Here is a 26,597-nt window from a genome sequence, read left to right as displayed (position 1 = left end):
TGACCTTATAGTGGGTGACACAGACAAATTTTCCATTGCTATAGAAGTCCTTCTAGTCCAACTTCCAGTTGGAAACTTCTCTATTTGTAGGACCAAAAATGAGAGGCAGATGTCCCTCCTGACAGGTGCTTGTCCTTTAGTTTTTGGGGTTTTTTAACTCTTACCTTTTGACTTAGAATCAATGCTATGTCAGTTCCAAGGCAAAAAAAGTTGCCTAAGGGCTAGGCAACTGGGGTTAAGTGACTTGCTCAGGGTCAGTTAGGAAGTGTCTAAGGCCAGACTAGAAGCCAGGACCTCCTAGCTTCTAAACCTAGCTCTTATTCCTCTGAGCCATCTAGCTGCTCTCTTGTTCTTTAGTTTTACCAAAAGAATATGATGGTGTGGTCCTGACAAATCATTTCCCTTTTTTGATACTTGGAGAAATGGGATAATAATGGGCCCTCCTGAGAAGGAAATGAGATGATGTATGAGAAAGCACTTCATAAATTGTGAGTTTTGTGTTTTTTTAACTGAACTCATGATTTCTTCTTTATAGGGAGGTTTCAGTGAGGGGCTTTTCCAACCATTTTACATATTAGTGCCTTCTGGGGCTCTTCTCCTTAGAACAGTGATGGGCACACTTTTTGAAGAGGGGGCCAAAGGAAAGGGAAATGCTCATCTGTCAGTCTGTTTCTAAGGCAACTCTTGAAATTTCATTGTATTGTATCCTACTCATTGTATTTATCAGATTAGGAATAATGTCCGGCAGCCTGATAGAACAGTTCAGGGGGCTGCATCTGCCCCAAGGGCTATAGTTTGCCCATCACTCCTTTAGAGGATTGCCTGCAGTAGAGTCACTAAGTGACTTGCCCAGGGTCACCTAAGCAGCCAGTTCATGGTCTAGGTGAAACTTGAACCCATGTTGTCCTGAATCTATGGCCAGCTCTCTCTGCTGTCCTTGTAAGTTATATGGTGCCGTAGAATGTGAGAAATCATCTGTGCAGTAGAGTTTTTGAAGAACTTTTGTGGCCAGTCAGGTAAATCCCTTAGATTTGAAATACATTCTAGAGTTGAATAAATTGAGTAGATCCCAGGAGAATTAGTGACACAATGGTGGGAAGATTCTAGTGGAAAAAACCATGAGGGAAATTAGTTCCAGACAGAAGTTGTGTTATAAACAGGAAAGAAAGTAGTCCATTTCTCTTTATGTCATTATTGATCAGTCTGTGGATAGGTCAGAATTTGACTTGGAACAGAACCAGATGTTGAATAAGAGCTCCACCTTGTAGCTAACCCCATCTCCCTGCCCTGGGACTCGACCCTTGATCGTTCTCAGCATGCCAGAGACTTGGCTATTCACTCTAACTGCTCCCCACTCTTTTTATGGTCTCCAGACTTTGGAGGAAAAATACACTGGTTTTCTCTGCTTGGAAATTTCATAAAGTTTCCCAGTTGAAGTTTTTTTCTTGGTATCATTCCCAGTATGATATTTGTATAGATAATATGAAGCCATTTATCCTGGTCTGCTTTACCCAATCTCTGACCTGTGCTTTAGACCCAAGAAAATGCTGCCTTCTTGTTCTTACTGAAGTGTGAATATCTCAATTTGTATATGTTTAGGGCACACTTCCAACCTTTCACTGGTTTTAGCTGAGCCTGCATCATGAGCCAGTTTTTTCTCTCACTTAGGAACAGCACTGAAAAACAGCAAGTTTCAAGATCTTTACAAAAACATGTTGTGGTTTTAGATTAACAAATAAAACAGACACCAGCTTGATTATTTTTTTCCTTTTTTAAGTAGAACTAGATAATAGGTGAACTTGCTCTTAAGAGACTTTTCCCATGGTTCTACTGGTGCTTGATCTCAGCCCACAATGGTTGTAAAAAGTTGTATGTTACAATCCAGTCAGGCACTTATATTTACATCCAATAGGTAGTCATATTTTTCTGTGGTAGTGAGAGCATTTTGAATAAGCCAAAAAAAACCTCCCCAACAGTGGCTTTGGGTTACACCTGCCATCATTTCCAAAATATTGCAAACTGTTGATTGGGCAGGTGGGGGGATTGGGGGATGGAGTTTGTGTGACTGGCACACATTCTCTAGGGAGCTAGTTATTCTCCTGTTCTTTGACTCCACAAAATAATAATCAAAATAGTGGAAAGAACTGAGAAATGGCAGAGTTATTAGAGCATTCTATAAAAGGAATCTTATGGCTTTTCTTTTACTATACTTAAAAATCTTTTTGTTTTAGAACATGAAACCCAGGATAAAAAAGATCACTGGATAGCTCACCCCTTATTTGGTTAAGAAAATTGTGCCTTGATAGGGGAGCAAAGCAGAGGGGTAACATATTCTAAATGATTTATCTTGATGGTGTAGCTTGACTAATAGAGGGTTTTTTATAAATACTGTGGGATGTAAAGATCAAATTTTAGGCATCAGGAGGCAGCTCGTGGAAAATGCTCTCTTAAAAGGAGATTCTCTTATTTCTCAGGTACACTTTCTAAGAATATGTGAGCATTCTGATATTTAATGCTGTGCTTATTTAAATTGGCTGCTTATTTTTGTCAAGTTCTCATAATTTTGCTATACTTGGGAGCATGCTAGGTATCTTTATTTCACTCTCAGCTAATCTAGAAAATGCCAGGAATAAAATAAAGTTTCCGGTTGTGCTGCTTTTATAAATGAGCTTCTGGCTTTTGAAAATACCATCTGTTTCCATGACACATAAATCATAAGTAAGTGTCACTGGAAAGGTGCTGCAGCTACTGGGAAGGCTAGTATCAAATGTAGAGAAAACAGTTTCACTAGTGACAGGAGCCTCTTTAGCTCTGGAGCTTGTCCTTTTTTCAAATGAATACTACTCTATTATTTAGGGAAGGGTGTATACTTGGGCCAGGAGTCTGCAAACTATAGATTGAGTCCCTAAAGTTTTGATGACTCTCACTTATATTGATTCATTTGTGAATGACAAATTGAGTGGTCTAAGAAGTATCCTTTTTTGTCCTGAAACCAGAAAGGGAGTGTATAAAATGAGAAAGCTTACACTGATCATTGATTAACTTATCTGTGGATAGGCAACAGTTATCCTGTTTGAAAAATGTCAACATCACACTTATCATTAAGTCCATCTTAAACTAGGAAGACAGTGCTGATTAGGTATGAGAAGAATTAGATCTGTTAATGGTACAAAATTTCTCCTAATGGGTTTTAATGACTGGTTGCTACCACATGTTTTCTGTGGCCTTAGGATTATGTCTCTGATTTAATAGATAAATAACAGGATAATGGTTTTAAATTTTACTCTCAGGATAATTACCTTTTGTATTTACTTTAGAAATAATACACAGAAAAGCAGCCCTACCCAGCACCTTATCACCACCTGCTAGTGTGACTCCTGACTCTCCCTTGCTTACCCAGAGATACTCCAACCCTCTCTTGTCTACACATAAAGGACAGGTAACTGTGGCTTTGGGGATGTTTGTTATCTGGGAAAGTGAATTCATTTTTAAAATATGAGAAAATTTGGGAAGCAGAAACTGACTTAGCTCCATTGGTTGCCAGCTGATGTCTCTAAGTAACCATTTCTTAACCATTTCTGATTTCTTAACCATTTCCATTGTCTTTTTGAATCTGTTGTTCTTTCCCTTTCAGGTTTCTGTGTTAAGAAGAAGGCTAATAAACCGTGTTTCAGTCTTAGTAATAAGGGTCTTACTGGGAGTTTACTTTGAACTTCTAAAAATTAATGTTAAATGAAGAAGCTTCCATTTACTCAGAGAATAGCATTAATGGAATTATTTCATGGGGAAAATGTTCCCAGGATGGTTCTTTGTAGAATGTTTCCAGAGTGTAGCCAGCCAGGACCGGGAATAAGAGATCTCTGCTTGCAGTTGGGCACATAGTGGTGTTTCTATATCTGGCAGTGTTGCGTCAAGTTCTCAGAGTCATAGCACGGCATCATTATTGTGTAACATTACACTTCTGCTTTGCTGCTGATATGGGTTCCTGACCTCCTCCTGTGTTCAGAAAAAAGAGATGGCAGCAGAATGCTATCCTTCCTGTCCATATCCTTGACACTCCTTGTATATCATTCAGCTCTGTGATCCATCTTCCCTTTGCCCAAGATTTCTCAAAAGCAGTTCTGTGGGATATCCGAATGTCTTCTTGTTACCACAGATTTCTCTGACCACTGAGGGCTGGAGCTATGCCAAATTTCTAGACTAGACCTTGCTTTCTGAAAGCTTTCAAACAAAAGAGAGATAAGATGGGGGCACTGAGTAGGCCAGATACGTGCATGCATTCCTAGTCAGTGATTCACAGAGAACTTTGAGCAGTGCTGGAGCCTCAGACCCAAAGGTAATGGAATTGAGTTGAAGAGGGATTGCTTTTAGTGTGTTGTTGACACATGCCTTCCTTCTCTTTTCAGGCGGCTTCTATAATGGACTCAAGGAAAAACTCTGAGGCTGACAATCCCACATGGTGAGGGGTGGCTGATAAACTCAGGCTTAGGTTTGTTTGGTGGCCTTCATTAGGCACTACTGGGTACCTAAGCACCAACAACCAATTGTATTTGTTTTTTAGCAAATAAAAAATACGGTTTTGCTTAGGGAATGTTTTCCCTTCAAATAAAACCAATTGAAAGTGACTATACATATCATTTCAAAGATTTGCCAATCGAAATCTGACCAGCAACAGGCACATAAAGCGGCGTGTCAGAACCTAGAAAGCCTTAAGCCAGTGCCGCTTCTGTAGCAATGATTGCTATTTAAAGACAAAGGATCTTGTCCTTAAACTGAGTGTCCTAAAACTGAATGTGGGGGATGTTTGCCAAACTAGAGCCATAGTGGATCCCAAATGCACAGATGGCTTCGGTTGGTTTTTAAAATCTGCCGTTAGCTCATTCCCTTGTCCTTTCTTCATTCATTTGAACAGTGGTCATTGAAATACTAGTTTTCACCTGCTTATCTTGAGTATAGTTTTTAGTGCTTTTTATCTTTCAGTCTTTGAACTGTTCATCTAAACAGATTATGATAAATTTCCTTAAAGGCTCATTTCAGGAAGTCTTGGATAGAGGCAGATATTGTAGGGCTGGGCAAGATAATAGATATAATGGCTAATGTCCTTTGGGAATAGCAGAGCACTCCTACTTCAGAAGAGTGGCTCCTTCGTTGTCATGGGAACCCTAGTTTGGGCCAGCTTGAAGAACCATTTGATACTGGGGTGTCCCCAGCCATGCAGGATGTCTTCATGTCCCAATGTGCTCTTAACTAAAAAATTTTCCTTTAAAGTTTGGGCCACTCAGAGGATGAACGTCCTGTGCTGCCTGACCCAGGTAACATCATCATTTTGCCATTCACTTGCATAGCCTACACAACCACCAACCAGGATTTCATGCAGCACCTTTCTGCTGTGATAAGGCAGGTAGTGCAGAGACAGCCGCTCTCCTGGACTGAAGCAGCCAGCAGAAGGGGCCCCGGGAGTGACTCCAGAGACATTGACACGGAGGGTGGCTATTTTGAAATGGGACTTCCTAAGGGAGAGCCGGCTCTGGAGTGGAGTGCCACTCCTGCCCCTGACGGAGGCCTGGCGGCCGAGCACCTGCACATCCTCCAGGTCCTCTGGGGCTTCTCCATTCAGATTCACAAAGGAATCCGGCACTTCGCGGCCTGTCTGGTTCTGACCAACAGCGTCATCGCTGTATTCGAGATTCCTCACCAGGCATCCAAAGGGAACCGTCTCCACATCCTCTCTGCCTTGAAGCTAGTGTTGTGCTTCCCATACGGGGACCTGACTGAGTTTGGCTTCCTTGTGCCTGAAGTGTGCTTGGTGCTGAAGGTGAGAAGCGGGGGGCACTGCTTGTGTCTCATCGCAGACGCCTCCCATCTCCAGGCGTTCCATTCTTGTTTACACACCTGCTGCTCGCCCCAACAGCCACCCGTGCTGGCTGACTCCATGCTCTCTTGTGGCAAGGCTAGCTTGCAGGAGTTCATTTACCAGCTTATGGGATTTTACCACATATCCTCCGAGGACAGTGAGATAAAGGCGTGTTTTCCTGCCTATCTGATCTGTGGGGATAAAAGGGACATCTGGCCGACCTGGGGCCAGCAGCCGCCTGAGGGAGAGACGGAATGGGCCGGGCACAACCTGAGGCCTTGTGAGTCAGCCGAAGCCGGGCACTCTGCAGGACAGCCCTGCTGGATACTCCTCACACCTCAGCACCTAAACATAGTAAAGGCAGATTTCAGTGCTTTGCCAGAAAAAGAGTGGCACTCCATTGACCCCAGAAAGATCTTCCGATTGAGCCGGATTCCTCTGGCCTCTGTTCTGTTGCATCCAACCCGCCATTCTACGCAGCCTGAAGGTTCCTTCTCTGATGGTCATGTGCTCGAACTGCTGGTTGGATACAGATTTGTCACTGCAGTCTTTGTCCTACCTCATGAAAAATTCCACTTTTTGAGAATCTACAACCTCTTGAGGACTTTCCTACAGGATGTGAAGACTATAGTTATCTTCAAAGCTTCCAAAAATTTGGAAATGGCAAGAAACCATCTTTTGGACTCTAATAATCTGCAGGCAGCCAGGTAAGGACTTCCAGAAGTTTAGTTCAGTATTAACACCTTACTGACCCACCACAAACCTACTGATAATACTATTTGTTGTACCTTTTATGACCTGTCCCTCACCAGGGTTGCAATAGTAAGAGTTAGGTGGCCTCTTTAATGCTGGTTTCATTTTTTCCTCCTCTGTGAATTTACTTAAGTCATAAATGGAGCATGTGTGTGCGCACAATAGCAGAGTATAGTTCTAAAATTCCACGTTATAATTCTGCCCTTATTAGTGTACAGCAGCAAATAAAAGTAGATGTGTGTGAATTTTCACAAGTAACATCATTCACTTGAGCTAGAAGACTCTGTCTTAACACTTTTCATTAGCATCATTTAAAAATGTTTTATTAGAACTATATTAGGGAAAATCAATGGGGAAAATTTCTCAGTAATTTTATATTTCATTTAATTTCATTTCATAAAACATTCTTGAGCTCCTGCAGGTCTGTCCCTCTGAGTCGTCATTAGGTTCCTTTGCCTCTTTGTTCTTACTTCTTTTCTTGATAAATCTTATATGTATGTGCTTCATTCTTTCACTTAATTCTTTCCCTCTAACACCCTGCTTCTAATCATTCTCTATACATTGGTCTTTGCAGGTCTTTCTTCCTCAAATTTGTAGTTCTCTCTTGACTTATTGTTCCTTTACGTGAATATATCACGATTGACTTTGCAACTGCTGTTTTTTCATTCCATTAGTTTGCTTCTGGTTTGTTTTTTAATTAATTTGTGAAAACAATCTTGCTACAAAAGTCTTACAACAGCTAAACTAGTTCTTTTTTTTTTAACATATGGGAACTTTATTCCTCCTAAAAGCAACTAGTTCTTCTTTTATTTGCCCTTGACAGTTTTCTGAATACAATTCCTACTCTGATATTATTTTGTTCACAGGGTATGGGCTTTAAAAAAATATATGCTTATGTGGGTGCTACCAGATTGTATTCCAAAAAGATTCTACAAAGCTTACAACTCCAGACCCCATCAACATTGAATTTTGTCACTTTCAGTGATTTTGACCAGTTTAAGGTTGTGAGATTGTATTACAGAATGGCTTTAATATGTATTTCTTTGATTTTTAGTGAGGCAGAGATAGTCTTTTTTAAAAAAATCTCTTACCCTCTGTCTTAAGATCAACATTAAGTATCTTATCACTTCCAGGTAGAAGAGTAGTAAGGGCTAGGCAATTAGGATTAAGTGATTTGCCCAGGGTCACACAGCTAGGAAATGTCTGAGGTTAAATTTGAACCCAGAACTTTTGACAAAAGTATGAACAGAGTTCATAATATGTGAACTTGCTGATTCCTCTTATTTCACTCTGATTTTGACCTCAATTCTGTATTCTCGGCATGATGCAAACGATAGTAAGCTCAAGTTATTTTAGAATATACACAAAAGATCCTTTTATGCAAATGTAGTAGCAGCAATCAGTTCTTATCAAGAACCATAAATGGGCAAATAATGCTCATGTAAGTGGTATATCCAGGTGTGGAGGGCTGATTACTGACCATCCCTTGAAGAAAAAGATGCATGGTCATTCATTGTGCTTGTACTCAATGTGGGCTCAAGGTTTCCTCTAGATTTAATTGTCCATGACTGAGATGCCAGATTATGGAAAGCACAGAAAAGCTGTGGGATAGTACAGCTAGCTTGTTTCAAACAGAGCCTTTCCTTAAACCAATAGAGGGAAAAACATGGAGAGAAAAATGATTCTTTAATCAGAACTGTGCCTCTTTTCTTGAGTTTCTTGGCCTAAATTTGGAGGCTGTGCTTGATATAGCAGTAGCCATTTATCAAGCATCTCCTATATACAGAGCTCTCAGCTGATTACTGTGGATATAAAGGAACTAGAAACCTTAATAATTTCTCTCCAACAGTTTGTAGTCTGGAATATTCATTCATTCAGATTCAGGTCTAAAAGGGACTTCAAGTCATGTAGTCTATCTCTCATAGCCAAAGAAATCAAGGTCCACAGAAGTCGTATGAGAAGCCAGACAGTTGTTATTTGTAACTGGGTCATCTACCTCTCAGTCATTCCATTGGAATATACTATCTGGAGGCAGGCCTCTGTTCAGTACTAATGATCTGTGTCTCTGAGATCTTCTCTTAGATGCTGTATGTTAGACAAAGTGCATCCCCCACTACTGATACCATTGAAATCTGGCCAATTTAAAAATGAATGTCCATTCCTACAATGGAATAATCTTGTCTTCTTTCTATTCTCCCCTGCCCCTTCCTCCTCCAACCTTCTTTGGGAAAGCCTAGAAGGGTCTTATTTAAAGACTTCTAATTGGGAGCCAGTGGGGGAAAGTGAGTTTTATTGGAGGGTGGTTATACAGGCTGAATGAAGTCTTAAGAAAACTAGGCCCAAGGTAGAAAAAGGATTTGTCCAGAGTCATGTGGCTATCAATATAATCTGGATTACAACACTTGACTCCTGACTTTGTTTAGTCACTCAAGTTGTTTTTGAGGCCTAAAAATCTAAACTCTTTTTCTCTTATTCCTCTCCTTTATCCCCCATGTCAAATGATCAAATTTCTTAATTCTTTCTTCATGTTCTTTTTTGTATTTATCTTTCTATTTCCATTCCCTATTACTAACACCAGAGTCCAGGCCCTCATTTCCTCTTGCCTAGAGTATTGCATCAGCTTCCTCACTGGTCTTCCTTTCTAGTCCATCTTCCACATTGAAACCAGATTAATCATCCAGAGACACACACCCCTGCTCAAAGAACTCTGTGATTGTTTCCTTTAATGTAATCTAACTTATTCAGTCTGACATTCAAACCCCTGTATAATATTTAGTCTGGGTGTACCCTGCCTCTTAACTTTTTCCTGCCCAGCATAATTTTTAGGCTGATTCTTTTTGCTATTCTCTCTGTCTCCTTATGCGGTGACTGTCAACCAGTCTTGGGGATCCTACTGCCTGAGGAAGCCCAGATGAGACATGTTGTTTTTTTTATCCTCTAACACTTCATTCCTCTGCAGTATTCTGAGGGCAAAGGTACAGTATAGCTTAGAAACCCCTGCTTTAAAGTTGGCTTTTGTAACTCTAAGGCTTTTAGTTGGAAACATCTTTTCCGATGATCCAAGAGTCACTCACTTCATTTTATCCCCCTTTCTTGTCTTTCTGGCCTTTGCTTCCTTACCCTTCAGGCACTTCTCTCCTATTACTATCCTTAAATCTTCATTTTCCCTGGGAAGCTCAGGCTAAAGTTCTTATACACAAAATGAGTCTGGGCTGCCTAAAAATTCCTCCTTTGTTTTGAACATGCTTCGTTATGTCAGGCTCACTTTCACCTAATGTGATCTTTGTTGAATTTTTATAGCTTTTCCAAGCCTCATCTGACTCTTTCCTCCCCGTACCCAAGTGAATTTCTGATGCAGAAGATGACAGAAGACAACCAGATTCCTTTTTACCTGCCAGTTTCCTCCTCTCTTCAGTATGTGGCTGGATTAAGGGGAAGTGCCATTGTTGAGTTTTTCCATAACAATGTTGCTGAGGTATTGTCCCCCAATTATTGGTCTTTGGCTTTTTGTCTTGGTTGGGTTCTAACCTTGTTATCCAAGGTTTAGGGCCAGAATAAGACTTTTAAAAGTTTTCTTTGGGTCCAATTTCAGAAGTTGCTGGTGAAAGCTGAGATGAGATGAAGAACTTTGTCATTTTTCAAAGTTTTAGCTATTCTTTAGAGTGTTTCAGGCCAGTTGAGTTTTCTCAGCTTTTCAGTCTCCTTCTAGTGGTCATTTTAGGCCTCAAGTACTGTCACTCTCTATGCTTCTGGCATCCCCTCCCAAGAATCCCATTTTTCTCCTTCCTCTCCCTCCCTTTTGCCCTCCTTCCCTACCAGCTCTCATTCTTTGAAAATATTCACCTGGGAAATTGATTCATTCTTGCCAAGGTATTGGTGATTGATAATAGTTTTAATATACTGCCCCTTTCAGAGGTGTTTGCTTTTTATAAAAAACTGCTTTTCTCCCTTCCCTAGTTATTTTGTGATTATTTCGTATGGTAGTTATTTTGGGACTAGGGGTCTTCACATCATTTCCCATCCGTGTGAAAGATGTGACTAGGATACCTAATCGGTTAAAACTTTGACTCCTTCATTGTGTCCCACTAGTATTATTTTCAGGTAATGCCTCTTGGTGGCACTGGGAGGTGAGGTGTGGGAGGCTGAAATATTATAGAGAAAAAAAATGAGAAATTAGGAGTGGCTATATATAGTGAGTGCAAGTCCACAAATCTTTTCTCTTTTTAGGTTGAAAATGAAGAGCTGAGACACCTCATGTGGTCATCAGTTTTATTTTACAAAACCCCTGATGTGGAAGTCACAGCCTGTGTGTTACTAACAACCAAAGCTGTATACTTTCTTCTGGATGACTCTATTCGTCATCATTGTGAGCCTTTGCTAGGTAAGGTGACATGGAGCTATTTGGATATCACCACGGTAGAGGTGGAGATGCTAGGAGTCTACAAGATGCATGCCCACTTTTCTTTCATCTCATTTAATCTTCCACACCTATAAAGTCCTAACTTAGCTCTCTGGATTTGGTGATCTTCTTTAGGTGAAACTCCAGCTGAATTGGAAGACTTATCTGTTCCTTACATGCCCAAAATAGCATATGATACAGCAATATTATATTTCTTCCTGAGAATTATTGACCCTGAAGCTTGGTCTAAAGTTTTTGTACTTATTGCAGTTATTTGGCTGGTAATGTTTTTTTGGATTGATTGGTGACTTCTAGCCATTAGGTCTTTCTATCCTTGAAAACTTCCTTTCCTCTTAGAGATTAGACTAACTGATGCCTTTATTCTGCATGAATGCTTGGCACAGGCCTTGCCCTTTGGGGCACTGGCTTTTTAGAATTGGACTCTGGGACAGAACTCATACACACTGCTTCAGAAAACAGAAATCCAAGGTGGCTTTAGTTAAAACTGATCTCATGCTGTGTCACACAAGGCCAGGCTAGTATTTTGACTCTTCTGCCTCCAGTTGGCCTCCTGGGGTGTTTTACAAAGGTGCAAACAAGAGTTCATTTGACTTAGGAAAAAGACTTCTATATCTTTTCTCAGAGGCTTGAGTTGTGTTCCCTTCTGCACAGTTTGTTAGGTACTAAAAATGTACTTTGCTCCTGGACATGAGTTTTCCAAAAGAGAAATGTGTTATTTATCCAAAACACATAGACTCCTAGGGTGGGGAGTTTGAAGTGGCTCGCCCACTTAGGGAAATCTGAACTGATCTTTGCTAATTTGTTTTTCCTTTTTATGCATAGACTTCTGGAATCAAAGGAATTCTGATTATGACAATAGCCCTTTCCATCTGTCCCAGTGCTTTGTTTTAAAGCTCAACGACCTACAGTCAGTTAATGTTGGGCTCTTTGATCAGTATTTTCGAGTTACTGGTGAGTGACATTTCTTCTGTTCTTATTCTAACAAACAAATAGCTCTATTCAGTTCTGGTTTCTTATATCCAGCCCTCATTATCACATGCAGATTTATTTCTTTGTGCATGCATGGATACTTTCAGCCAAGTAGCTGGGGAGGGAGGAAGTGACCATGAACTTTTAGAAACAACAGAGGTTGCTGAATCTGCCCTTTTGACCATAGTCTAAAGTCAAGAATTTCACCAGTGACCTGTCAGCAAGGAACCAAGTAAACAGAATAATAAACAGACAGACTGAATGAACCTCAGAGTTCCCTCTCAGTAGCATGCAGGATGTTTCTGGCTCACACTTCCTAAATATATTTTAAAGAGAGAAAGCTCAGCTCTTTCTCTTGGCCTTCCTAATCCATTCCAAAAAAAATGTGTGTCAGCCTTTCCTGCCTTCGAAACTGCTGCCAGTCTCTCAGCTCCATATTCAAGCTGTTCAGGACGTCTCATCCTGTTGTTTGATTTCCAAAGGCTCCCTCCCAAACAAGCTGCAGAGTAAAAATCCCAGGGCCTTGTGGGCAAGGGAATGGGGCTGGGTATTTCCAAGTAGCACGGACTTCTCTCCCTTAGGCTCTTCTGCAGATCACATTGTAACTTGTCTGACTCGAGACAGTTACTCTACTCACACCTTCATTCAACACCTCATGGCTGTCCTCTCCTTGCTGGCCCGTACACCTTCCCCAGAACCAGTCGACAAGGATTTTTATTCTGAATTTGGAAACAAAAATACAGGTAATGAAAAACTCCGATTTCCTCTTTTCCTTCAGGAAATTAGCTTGGTGGGCTGATCTTTCTCACTTCCCTGTTTGGAATATGCAGGATGTATTAGAAAAGAATCCTAGGCTTGGAGCTGGCAAAAACTTATTTGGTAGAGGCTCATTGAAATTAAATAACTTCCTTATGGAACCTGTGTGACCATAAGGAAGTTATTTAATTTCAGTGAGCCTCAGTTTCCCTACCTTCAAATAAGGATTGATAACCATAAAGTTGGCTTATTTCTATGGCCTTTGTTCCTGTTCTGCAAAGCTTCACAATAACCCTAGACATTGGATCTCCTCTTACATCCAGCTCAAATACCACAATTCTGATAGGCATTCCCTGACTACTCCAGGCTACCCTGATCTCTATCCTTTGGGCTCTTCTACACATGCTATCTTCATATGTCAGGGATTTGTGATTTTTGTCAGTGTGAAAACTTTCTCCACCAATGCAGCAGATCCCATCCCATCTATAACTTATGTCACAAGAATTTTCAGGGCTCTTGCTAACCACCACACAAACACAAATAAAAACAAATAGAACAGACAAGACAAGGTACTTAGTTTATTTAGCCACTTATTTATTGGATGGATGGACCCATGGACACATGTATGTCACTTAACTCTCTCTCTCTCTCTCTCTCTCTCTCTCTCTCTCTCNCAACAACCCTGTGAGATAAGTGCCATTATTCTCATCATGTTATACATGTGGAAACTAAGATGGAGAGAGGTTAATTGACATATTCCAGGTTACATAGCTAGTAAGTGTATAGAGTCATATTTGAATTCAGATCTTCCTGACTCCCAACACTGATCTAAAATGTAAGCTTCTAGAGCCAAGAGATTGTTTTGTGATTTCTATTTGTATTCACAGTGCCTGACACATACTAAGTACTTAATAAATGCATTTTCTTTCTTTCATCCATCTATCTATCTACTTATTCAATAAGATGCCTAAGTATTGTGGGAAATGAAAAAGGAAAATGGAGAATAGAGAAAGAAATGAAACCACATGAATGATTAGTTGCCTAAACTTTCACTGTATGCACCAGGAAAAAGAAACTTAACTCTCTCTCTCTCTCTCTCTCTCTCTCTCTCTCTCTCTCTCTCTCTCTCTCTCTCTCTCTCTCTCTCTCTCTCTTACTCTCACACACACACACACACACACTAAACTGCATCTTTATCAGACAACATTAATTCCTGTTTTGTGTGTTGGACATTCAAAATCGTATGAGTTTTATTTTTGTAATTGTAAAACAGTGGGGAAAGGGAGTTAGCAAAGAAATTGTTAAAGAGGCGTCACTGAAAAGAGGGACAGAAGGCAAAATGGAGACAGTAATGTTCTCCCCAAAATCTATTTGTAGACTTAGTTTGAAGAGAGGTGACATGATTTATCCCTCATCACCTAGCCAAGGGGAAGAGACAGAATTTGAAATGAGGTTAGGACCCTTTTTCAGAGTTATCAAGTTTGGTTCTCTGCTAGATTTTGAAAAGGAAATTGTCTTTATTAGTTTTATATCAGTGATTATAGAATAAGGAATCACATAATCCTTTGAGTAAGTAACTACAACTATGATTCTTTTTTTTTTTTTTTTATAACCCTTGTACTTCGGTGTATTGTCTCATAGGTGGAAGAGTGGTAAGGGTGGGCAATGGGGGTCAAGTGACTTGCCCAGGGTCATACAGCTGGGAAGTGGCTGAGGCTGGGTTTGAACCTAGGACCTCCTGTCTCTAGGCCTGAATCTCACTCCACTGAGCTACCCAGCTGCCCCTACAACTATGATTCTTAGAGTTAGACCCAGTTAGTAAACTATTGCATATAAGATATTGATTCTAATAGTAGATTAACCAGAGTAGTAGAAAGAGTGGAGTTTGGTGTATTATAGCAACCAACTAGATTAAGAGCTTCTGTTGGAGAAATAAAAACTTCAGATCTGTGCAGTTATCTAGGGAAGCTGCAAGTCAGACAGCAGGAGAGGAGCTGGACTCCTTTGGAATGATGAGTGCACAGCAGGCCTAATGAGATAAGAGGGAAACTACCTTGGCTTGTCAAGGTGTGATATTTGATTCAGTGAAAATTTATACCCATTACAGGCTCCTTAGAGTCTTAGAGTCAAAGACAGGCTCCTCTGATTTAACTCTCCCCAGTATTAGTATGAGAGTTTTGGACTAGTAGTTATAAGAGTAATTATCTTGTCTTGACCTTGCACTAGGATTTATTTATTCTTATCAAATTACAAAACTTGTTACCAAATGTTATTATAACATGTTTTTAACATGGTCTGAACATTTTATTAATCACTCATGCTAATTAACTGTCAAGTCTATAAAACACACTGTTGAACATCTAAATAAGGGTCTTTGACACAGGTTGGGGACCATCAGCTCTAATTTCCCACAATTAAAGATGGATCTTTAGCTCAGAATTTCTTTATTCCTTTTTATTTGTTTATTTATTTAATTTATTTCTGTTTATTTTATTTTTATTACATATTTTTATTTAAATTTTAAGTTACATTTTTATTAATTTAAATATTATTTTAAACATTATTTAAATTTATTTCTGACAATTCCAAGTTTCAGAGGGTCAGTCATTGTTATCTCCTTCAGGATTTATCATGTGATAGAAATTCAGAAAATGTTTATTTAATGAATTAATGAATAAAGCCTTAGTTGCTCTAACCCTTTCCCAGGGCCATGGGTTACTCTGCCTTAGAAATCATGAGTAATGATGATTAAACTAATCAGCCCTGTGAAGTCAGGTGTAGTATTCATTTTCTAGGTAGGAACGTGACAATTTGAGAAGCTGACTTGCTCTACATCAGACCTGTGGGGCTAGAACTCAGATCTCCTGACTCCCAAATTCTGTGTTATCTCCACTAAACTACATCAAGAATTATGAAGTTACAACATGCCATTCATGTGTTTGTCTTTGCAGGAAAGATGGACAACTATGAGTTGATCCACTCTAGCAGAGTCAAGTTTATTTACCCTAATGAGGAGGAGATTGGAGACTTGGCTTTCATCGTGGCCGAGAAGATGGATGGCTTGGCAGACCGCCCCGCTCTGAACATCCTCCTCTATGTTTTGGCATTCCAAGTGAATCCTGGGGAAGGTACTTTGGCCAGCACTTCACTCCAGCCAAAGACACTCATTCTGACCAGTTCAGATCTCTTCCTTTTTGACGAGGACCACGTCAGTTACCCACTGCCTGACTTTGCCAAGGAGCCGCCAAAGAAAGACAAATATCAGCTTGCTGATGGCCGGAGGATCCGGGACCTGGACCGGGTACTCATGGGCTACCAGATGTACCCTCAGGCCCTCACCTTCGTGTTCGATGATGTACAAAACCACGACTTAATGCAGAACCTGACCCTTGATCACTTTGGAGACACTCTGGTCACTGCCCAGGGAGTCCCCAGAGCCAGGGGACGTGATGGGGGCAGGGAAGTGCAGTGGTACATCTTCATCCCAAGTGCCGAGAGCCGAGAGAAGCTCATCTCCATGCTCGCCAGACAGTGGGAAACGCTGTGTGGACGGGAGCTACCCCTCGAGCTCACGGGGTAACATGCCCGGCGATGGGCAGGGACCAGAACAAGGCCTGGGAGAAGTCGGCCCAGGCCAGGTGAGGGCTTTAGCCTCCCTAGAACACTTCCCGTGTGTGCAGGGCAGCGGCAGCCGCTTCTGTTATCCTAAGTATGTAAACACTTTCTCCTGCTCTGCCTCCTGGGAACCTGCGTGAACTGGAAGGAGTCAGATCGGCCTGACAAGGCTGTCTAGGGCTTTCTCTATTTCCCCATTCGTTTCCTGTATATATCTGTCTACCCAACCCACGCCATTGTCAGTCATGGCAAGAGAAGTGCTCGTGATGTCCCAAAGTGCAGTGTGGTACGTGTGAGCTGTATTTTACTGGGTGTGCTGCTAAACATTTAAGTTAATATGATCTTAGGGACACTTTTACATTTGTCTTTTTATGAAGTGTCAAAATTGGTTTTTATTTTGCTGCTAATCATGAACCTCATAGCAAAATTCACATGAAGATACCCCACGTGTGGAGACGGCACTTCGGTGGGGGAGTGGCACGCGCTCACTCCAGGAACGTCTCTGCCAGAATCTACGTGCATGTGTGTCATGAACAACAAAGATGGTGATGACCGGATGCATGTGAGTGAACACTGGGCCATCCACCCTCCACGCACCGAGTGTTACCCCATTGCTTCCTTTCACAGTACCAATAAAGTGGAATTTGACACAGCCTTGCTTTCTTGGGTCACAGTCCTTCTAGATGAGGCTGGAATATCTCAGGAGGGAGAAGGGCTGCTCTGAATGAGCCTCTTTTTGCATTTACGCTTCTCCTGAGCCTCTGGGGAGGACAGGTTCATCTCTGAAATGGAGCAGCAGCATCTAGGAGAGTCTAGAAAGGGGACTGGAATAGCTTAGGAATAGCCCCTCTTCTACTTGCTCCAAACCCCATCTCTTCACTTAAAATTGGGGCAGTTCTTGCTTCACATAAGTGGACCATTCTGCAGACCTCTAGGTAAAGGGATTTGGCTAAAATGGGAATTTTGCCGGTAGGAGGGGAGGAGGGAGGCAGAGAAGGGGGCTGTGTGCCTATGGAGAGAGGACAGAGACAAGTGAGAGCAGGAGGAGGAACCCACAGGGGCTGGGCACAGACACCCGGTCCCCAGGCACAGATGGGCAGAGGTCTCAAGCCAAACTCCTGATCATGCAGCAGTGATCATCTTGCCACACGGCTGTTCTATTTTCACTTGGAGGGTTTTTTTAAAGGCTTTTTTATGGGAGGGTGGGAGTAGAAAGCATGCATAGTACAATAAAGTGAGTAGGTGTGTTTTGGAAAGTGGATTTCAAAATCTGCATCGAGTCAGTCTGTGTAGAGTGAAAGTTCTCTACTCGGAGTACTTCAAGGATTTCTGGCTTCATAGGTACAGGCATTCTTCCACAGAGCCAGTTCAAATCAACTCTCCTCTTAACGTAGATCTGTGAACAAGAACTCTTTCAATTTGTTTCCTTTGCCATCCTCTATTTTAACCTTTTAGGAACATTCAAAGGAGGGGTTTGTGACACAAAAAGGTAAAGACCCTCTGCCTTAAGGAGATTGTTTCATACATCACTTCAGATAAAAATTTCCCCACCCTCCAACTCTGCAGCCATGCTGTTCTGATGCCTCCTTCCAGCTTAACTCAGACCTAGAGACATAGACTCTTGGGGATCTTGGAAGACCCCTAGGCAACGCAATGAGAGCCTGAATTCCACCTTCTTAGCCTCTCAGAGGACACAGTGAAGTCAACTTCCATATGGGTTGACAAGGGAGCAATGTTTTATAAGCCAAATTCACCAAGTGCCTACCCAGCTTTCAGACTGATTTGGCCTGACCTGGGACCTTCACTAGAGATCCAGGGAAGGTTCTCTCCTAAGCTCGAAGGACTCCTAGCCATATACTTTGAACAAGAAACTTAATCCAATCCTATTCTGTTCCTCTGCCGTCTGCTAGACACAGACCTACATGGCCTCCTTAAAAAGTCCCTCAAATTCCCAGGTTCCTCATCAGTAAAATGAGGGCATCAGAGTAGATGGAGTAGATGACTTTGTTCCTTTTGAGGTCTAAATCTGAGTTCCTGTGCCATCTCAATCCATGCCATGCTGTTGATTATAGTTGGTTAATTCCAGAGTTTGAAAGATGGGCACTTTAGTGGTGGAACTGAGACTTACCCAAGTCATTCTGGAAAGCCACTTTGAGTTAGAACAACCAAAACATCCATGATGCATTTTCATCCATTGATTCTACTGCTAGGCACATACCAGGCCCTATATGCAACAAAATATGTAAAGCAGAATTTTTTGAATACTAAAAACCTGGAAACAAAGTAAATTTAGCCTTTTATTTTGGACAAATTGTGGGACATGAATGTAGAGAAATATTAATGTCCTGTGGTGGCTAGATGGTAAAGTGAGTAGAAGGCTAGGTCTAGAGTCAGAAAATCCAGTCTCAGACTTCTGTGAATGGGCAAGTTAATTTGCCTCTGCCATACTTCCCTCAACTATCCAATGGGTATAATAGCATCTCCCTGATGAGGATCAAATGAGAAAATATTTGAAAAGCATTTAGCACAGTGCTTGGCATGCAGGAACTCAATAAATACTTGTTCCCTACCTTTCCCCACCCTTGAGGAAAAAAAAGTGATGAAATGATATAGAGATGCTTGAAAACGTTTATACAAAAGGCAAAACTAAGAAAATAAACACAAAATGATCAAATAATGTGAATGGAAAGAACAGTAGCAATAAAACCATCAAAATCCAGTGCTTTGGAATTATAATGGCCCAAAGGAAAGATAAATTTCTCCTTTCATTCTTTGCAAAGTTTGTGGGCCAAGGGTATGGAACACTGCATATAACATCCGCTTTTGGTATACTGATTAATTTAGCTTTTCCCTTTTTAAAAAATTTAAATAAGGGGATGCTCTGGAAGGTGGGTGGGAAGGAACAGTGGGAAATGTAGGTAATGTAAAACCAAAATCTATTAAAAATTTTGAAAAAAAAAGTTGGCCTTCCTTCCAGGTTCTATATAAGGAAGAGTCTACAGTGATTTTTTTTTAAAACCCATCTTAGAATTTATATTAAGTATTGATTCCATGATAGAAAGTTGGTATAGGGGGGCACCTGGGTGGCTCAGTGGATTGAGAACTAGGCCTAGAAATGGGAGGTCCTAGGTTCAAATCTGGCCTCGGACACTTCCCAGCTGTGTGACCCTGGGCAAGTCACAACCCCCATTGCCTACCCTTACCACTCTTCTGCCTTGGAGCCAATACACAGTATTGACTCCAAGACTGAAGGTAAGGGTTTAAAAAAAAAATTGGTATAGGCTAGGCAATTAGAGAAGTGAGCTGCCCAGGATCACATAGCTGGGAAGCATCTGAGGTCAGATTTGAATCCAGATCCCCCTGTCCTTGGGCCTGGCGCTGTATCCACGGAGTGACCTAACTGACCCATAGTGATTCTTAAGCCTTTCATCCAGAACAATTCCCTATTCCAACCCAACCCTGGCCAGTTGCATCCTTCTTTAAGGCCCAGCTCAAATACTACCTGTAATGCCTTCTCTGATCCTCTATCTACTCCCTAAATAGAAAATTATCACCCCTTCCCCCTCAACAAGAGCCTTTTGCCATTCCTCGGTGCTCACTACATTTTGCTTTGTAACATGGTTATTTTTGTCATGTTAAGCCTTAGTTTCCCTCTTAGCCTTTGAGAGTCCCGAGGGCAAAGGACACCATTACTCATCTCCTTTTCCCACATAGGGCCCTGAATGTAGTAGATACCAGTAAATACTTGTTGAATGAACTTTATTTTAAAAATGAACAAAGTTGACTTCCTGTTGCAAAAACAGTACCATATATTCAGATGCTGCAAAGAGGGCCTGTAATCACCCGGGACTTTAGAGGGAAATAATGTCCCTGGAAGGAAAAAAAACAAACAAACCCTCACCCAATTTTGACTTCATATTCACATCAGCAGGTTTTAACCCCAAAAGAATGACTAATGATGATAATACAAGAACTAGAATGGAAGACCCTCATGCTTTAAGCAGAAGACATTGTGCTGTGGAAAGAACACAGGAAATAGGGATTCTGGTTCAGGCCCTGCCACTCACTTCCTATGTGTTCTTAGACAAGTCTCTTCCTTCTAGAAGCCCTCAGCTTCCCCTCTACAACATGAAAGATGACCTCTACCATCCTGCCCATCCCTAACTTTCTGCCTGCGTTCCTAAAGCAAGCCATTAGAAGAGCAAACCCAAGATGTCTTTCCTGGTGTGGACCAATGAACCAGTGGTCCCTGGGACCATTCGCTGAGGCTGGCCCCTGCTCATAATAAACCCAGCCGCGCCATGAAACGGGGCCATCTTTGGCTGGGGAAGAGAAGTGGATATCTGCACAGCTCACCGCCACCACCCCCTGCACTAGAAACAGGCCATTTCAATAGCAGGAAATGACCCTGGACCCTGCAGGGGGAGGCTGGCGATGACCAAGTTTTCCCCAAAGCCCAGAATGAGCTGAGGCCAGTTGGAGTACTGAAACTGAGGGACGAGAAATAAATTGGACCCTCTCCCCAATTCCTCTTGCCTTTGGGACAAAAGAGCAGCTCAGCTCTGGACGCTGACTCTGAGGACTTTGGAACACATGAAAGTGGAGGAGGCAATGGCATGTGTGAGACACAGTGACTCAGAGGATAATGTTTGAGAGGGTGCACCGACCCCCAGACAAAGAGTAGGCTCTGGCCTCGGAAACTAGATTCCTCCGAGGCTGGCCTTGCTCAGAAATCCTTCAGCTGCTGGAGAGGCATGAAAAGGGATGGCTGGACAGAATTCCCTTTTCCCCCACCAAATACCATTCCTTTTCCCTCAGTGGAACCAGATTCCAGAATGAGGATTTGCTGATCTAATCTTATGGAAAAGTTCCTAAAAAACAAAGTTCTCCCAAAGTGGAATGGGCTACCTTGGGAGGAAGTACTTAGAAGATAATAGTTGCCATTTATGTTGTGCTTCACAAACATTATTTAATTTGAACCTTTCAACAACCTTGTGAGGCAGCTCATAGAATTATTTCCATCTAATAAGATGAGGAAACGCACCCCAGTGCTCCTGTCTTGAGACCAGGGGTTCTTAACCTTTCGGGTATCATGACACCCTTTGTCAAGCCCATGAAGCCTTCTTGGAATTCCCTTCTCAGAATCATGTTTTTAAAAATAGAAAACCAAATATGTGGGATTAAAAAGGAAGCCAATTATGTCAAACTATGTTTTTAAAATACCAAAAAGTGAGTACCTTACAGTGTGTGTGTGTGTCTGCATTTTTAATCACAAGAATCTCCAGATATTTCTGTTTGGATATGTGTTCATCATCATCAAGTTCTGCTGTACTACAGGGCCTCCTTAAGGAGATTTAGGTTGATTCTGAAAAGCAACTTTGCAGCCTAAACAGAAAAAAAATCAAATGGATAAAAATCACATGCTGCTCAGAGTGCGACAGGCAGTCAGAATAAGTCAGTTTGTCTACACTTATGTCTTGTTCAATCACTTCAGCTGGGCTCCGAATTAAATAGAACAGGAGTTCTTCATCTTTATTTGGTGCCATGAACCCCTTGGGCAATAAGAAGAAACTTATGGACCTCTTCTCAGAATCATACTCTTTGATGCTTAAAATAAACTAGGTAAATTAAAAAGGAAATTAATTCTAGTGAAATAGTTATTTTTTTTAACTCATGAACTCCTAGTTAAGAACCCATCAAAAAAGAAACGGAAATGGGGTAGATGGCATTTAGGTGCTTGCCATGATCATAGAATCCCAATCTAAGGTGACCCAAAGATTAAGGTTCCCAGCATAAGTGAGTAAGCAATGATGGCCTTCAAGAAATGGCCTAAAAGACATTATCAAGTCCCATGGGACCAGAAGAGGATGTGGGCCGGTCATGATAGGATAGTTGGATTTAAGAGATGGAGAGATCCAGGATTGCCCTGGTACCCCCTCACCTCAAAAATCAGGATAATCAAGACAGCCCCCAAATTTCATGAAAGGCCATCTCTTTCATTCTACAAAAAGACAAATTCCAGTCCCTCCTTCCATGACGCTGCTTAAGATATTGGAAGATAGCAACCATGTCAGTGAGCATTTGTTAAGGGCTTACTATATTCCAGGCATTGTGCTAAGTGCTGGGGATACAAAAAAATAAAAGAAAAGACAAAAGACAGTCCTTGCTGTCAAGGAGCTCACGCTATAATTTGGACACAGCATGCAAAGACCTATGTTCAAACAGGCTAGATAATAGGATAAATTGGAAATAAGCAGGGGAGGGAAAGCCCTAGAATGAGTAGAGATCTGGAAAAGCTTCCTGTAGGTAGTGGGATTTTAGCTGGGACTTGAAGAAAGCCAGAGAAGCTAGGAGATGGAAAGGAGAAAGGAGAAAGGAGAGAGCATTCTGATCATGGGAGACCGCCAGAGAAAAGGTCCAGAGCCTGGGGGTGGAGTGTCTTGTTTGAGAGAAACAGCAAGAAGATGAGTGAGCCTGATTGGCAGAGTACCTGGCAGGGAGGTGAGGTGGGGATGGGGGAAGGTAAGATTAGAGAGGCAGGTAGATGGTTCAGGGAAGAGAGTGCCAGGTCTAGAGACAGGAGAACCTCGGTTCAAATCTAACTTCAGATATTGCCTAGCTACCATGGACAAGTCACTTAACCGCAATTGCTGAGCTTTCCCCCCTCTTTTGCCTTAAAACTGATATGTGTATTGATTTTAAAGCAAAGTTAAAATTAAAAAAAAAAAAAGATTAGGAAAGTGCAGGAAGGCTAGCTTGTGGAGGGCTATGGACACCAAAAAAAGGAGTATGTTTGGTCCTGAACACCATAGGAAGCCATCTCTATTTATGTAGTAAGGACTGACACTGTTAGACCAACATTTTAGGAAAATCACAGCTGAGTGGAAGAGAGACACCCACCAGTAGGCTATTGCAACCATCCAGCTGGCAGATGATGAGAGCCTGCATTAGAGGGATGGCAATGCCAATGGAGAGAAGCGGGTGTATTTATTCCAGAGATGTTGCCAAGGAGAAGTCAACAGGTCTTGGCAACAGATCGGATATGGAAGATGAGAGAGAATGGGGAGCTGAGATGGGGAGCCTGGGTGATTGGGAACATGGTTGTGTAATAAAGAAATTAGGAAGGAGAAGGGAGGTTTTGAGAGAAAGACAATGACTTCAGTTTGGGGCATGTTGAGTTGAATGTCTCTGGGACATCCAGCTTGAGATATACAATGGGTAAGTAGAGAGATGGATGTGAGGTCCACAGAGAGGTTAGGGCTGGATAAGTAGAAGTGAGTCATCAGCCCATTCTGGATTTTCACTTCTCCTGACTAATCTTCAGTATCGTCCATGAATCACCAAATGGAAGAGTTTCCAATTTTCTTCCCATTCTGGTTGCCTTTCTCTGGAAGTACTCCCGTTTGTCAGTGTCTTCCCAACATACGCTGCCGTCCAGTGCATAAAACAAATAGGATGATCACCTCTTTCATTCTGTAAATTTGGCTCCTATTGATGTAGTCCAAAGTAAAAACATTATGCTGTTTAGAGCTAGAAGGGATTGTGGAAATAATTTAGTCGTCTTTGAGACAAAGAAAATGCAGTCAAGAGAAAATTTCACCACACTATTGACCCATATCAAAATTCAGTTTACTCAACTCCCCAGATCTTTGTTTAAATCAATTATTGTTGAGCCAAACTTCAGCCTTTTTATATTTGTGTGATTGCTGCTTTTGTATTTTAAAAACCAAATGTAGAACTTCACATTTATCCCCCTTATACTTCCCCCCTCTGCTCCATCATCAACCTGGTCTGCCTAAAACTTTTCAGATCCTGATTCTGTTAACTTTTGATTAGCATTGAATGTCAACATTAGTTGAGACTTCAAAGACCATCCCTGAAAGATGGGGAAACTTTTCAACACATAGTGAGTGGAAGGAACTTCATCATCTTCACAGAAGCCCGTTAGAGAGAGAACTAGGAATGGAACCCAAGAATCGACTTCTAACCTAGAGCTCTGGTCCTGCTTTGGCTGCAGCATCTGTAAAATCCCCACCTCCCTACCCACTGTTATGAGGAAAGGAGAGAATGGGCACAAACAGGTAAGAGAGAGACCCACCCACCCCACCCCCATTCAGATACAACAAAGTTTGGTAGGAAGGACATTGAACTTGGAGCCAGAGTACTGAGTTCAAATCCTATCCCCAGAAACTGTGCAGCTGGGTATCCTTGCATGAATTTTTGTATTGTGGCTTTATCCTCTGTAAAATAAGAGGTTTGGACCATATGGTTTTTAGTGTCCTTTCCATCTTGAAATCTATCCACTTGGGTGGTACTATGTTGGACTGGTCATCAGGTGTCTCCTGCCTCAGATACTTCCTAGCTGTATGACCCTAGGCAAGTCTCTTGTTCTCCCTTCACCTCAGTTTCCTCAACTGTAAGGGGATAATGATAGCACCTACCTCCCTAGGTTGTGAGGATAAAAGGAAATATTTGTAAAGTGTTTTGTAAATCCTAAAGCAACATAGACATTCTAGGTAGCAGCAACAATAGTCAACAGTAGTAATAGTAGTAGTGGTGGTGGTGGTGGTGGTAGTAGCCTAAATTCTTTCTTATAAGGGATGACTTCCTGGGGTAGGAGGAGGGGCAGTAAAGGGACACTAGGAAATCTAAGAGACATAAAACCCAAAGACATAAAAACAATCACTGAGATCCTATGACTTCCCCCACCCTCAATGAAATGCAAGCTAAGGTGGTACAGTGCAGACCAGGAGCCAGAGTCAGGAAGACTCAGCTTCCTGAGTGCAAATGTGGCCTCAGACATTTTGTAGGAGTCCAGGCATATATTCATCTTGATATTATTTTAGGGGTGCTCATTTTAGGGGTGACTCATGATTGGTTTCTGTAACCTTGAGTTAAATTGAGCCTTAACCTTGTCAAATTCCTAGCCCTTCCCTGAGGCTACACTCAGGAAGGAAGAAGACTGGTCAGTTATCTCAGTCTCCCTGTTAACATCTGTATCCAACTAGCTAAGATGCCTCAGGCCACCTGAACTCCAGATCTGGGCAGCTCTACATATTGTCTTAGGATCCAGCAATTCGTTATCTTGTGATGATGATGACTTCATAATGTTCATGTATCAGACCACTTGTCTAAAGATCAATTTCCCTTCCCCCTATACTGTGGTAACCCCAATAAAAACACCAGTATGTCGGCTAAGGGTTAAGCTCTTGACCACCAAAGCTCTTGACCACCAGAGCTCTTGACCACTGAAGCTCTATTCCAGCAGAGCTAACTTGCTGTCTGACTATTTCATGTCAGAACTTTCTTGTCTTTGTGTCTTTCTTCTTACCTTATACTCTCCTTCTTTTAGACTTTAATTTATAACTTTATAACTTTAAGTTCCTAGTGGGAGAACATTCAGAAAGGGGAACCAGGGACTGAGAGAATAATGAGTTACAAGTTAAAGTCTAAGGGAAGGAGAGCATAAGGCGAGAAGAAAGACACAAAGAGGAGGAAAATTACAACATGAAGTAGTCAGTGAGTTAGCTCTGGTGGGATAGAGCTTCAGTGGTCAAGAGCTCTGGTGGTCAAGCGCTTTGGTGGGTCAAGAGCTTAACCCTTAGCCAACATACTGGTGTTTTTATTGGGGTTACCACAGTATAGGGGGAGGGGAAAATGATCATTAGACAAGTGGTCTGATACATGGACATTATGAGGTCATCATCACGAGATATGAATTGCTGGATCCTAAGACAATAGGTAGAGCTGCCCAGATCAGGAGTAGCCCAAGGAGTCTTAGCTTGCTTGATACAGATGTTAACAAGGAGACTGAGATAACTGACCTGTCTTCTTCCTTCCTGAGTGTAGCCTCAGGGAAGGGCTAGGAATTTGACAAGGTTAAGGCTCAATTTAACTCAAGGTTACAGAAACCAATCATGAATCACCCCTAAAAGGAGCACCCCTAAAATAATATCAAGATGAATATATGCCTGGACTCCTATGCATTTCCTAGCTGAGTGACCCTGGGAAATCCTCTAACCTTGTCTGCCTCAGTTTCCTCCTCTGTAAAATGAGCTGGAGAAGAAAATGGTAAATCACTGCAGGATCTTTGCCAAGAGAACTCCAAATGGATTCACTAAGAGTCAGGCACAACTGAAACAATTTGGAAACTTTAGAGTATAAAGTTTTTAAAGTATCCTCTCCCAGAGATATTTCTACTTAAGAGAGAACTCCAGATAGCCAACGTGG

General features: G+C 41.7%; 1 protein-coding gene across 1 annotated transcript in view; it reads left to right on the top strand.

The window, feature by feature from the left end:
• Positions 1 to 17,019, top strand: part of NISCH (nischarin) — a 43,957-nt gene extending 26,938 nt beyond the window's left edge. The window contains exons 14-21 of the mRNA XM_044673859.1: positions 3,318 to 3,439; positions 4,407 to 4,459; positions 5,269 to 6,561; positions 9,908 to 10,082; positions 10,835 to 10,988; positions 11,850 to 11,978; positions 12,578 to 12,739; positions 15,704 to 17,019. Coding sequence (XP_044529794.1) covers positions 3,318 to 3,439; positions 4,407 to 4,459; positions 5,269 to 6,561; positions 9,908 to 10,082; positions 10,835 to 10,988; positions 11,850 to 11,978; positions 12,578 to 12,739; positions 15,704 to 16,332 — 2,717 coding nt within the window. The 3' untranslated portion in view covers positions 16,333 to 17,019. The remainder of the gene's footprint in view (positions 1 to 3,317; positions 3,440 to 4,406; positions 4,460 to 5,268; positions 6,562 to 9,907; positions 10,083 to 10,834; positions 10,989 to 11,849; positions 11,979 to 12,577; positions 12,740 to 15,703) is intronic.
• The last annotated feature ends 9,578 nt before the right edge of the window (positions 17,020 to 26,597 follow it).

The sequence above is a fragment of the Gracilinanus agilis genome, chromosome 1, assembly GCF_016433145.1.
Source record: "Gracilinanus agilis isolate LMUSP501 chromosome 1, AgileGrace, whole genome shotgun sequence".
NCBI lineage: Eukaryota > Metazoa > Chordata > Mammalia > Didelphimorphia > Didelphidae > Gracilinanus > Gracilinanus agilis.
This window is presented reverse-complemented; position numbering and strand designations above follow the sequence as displayed.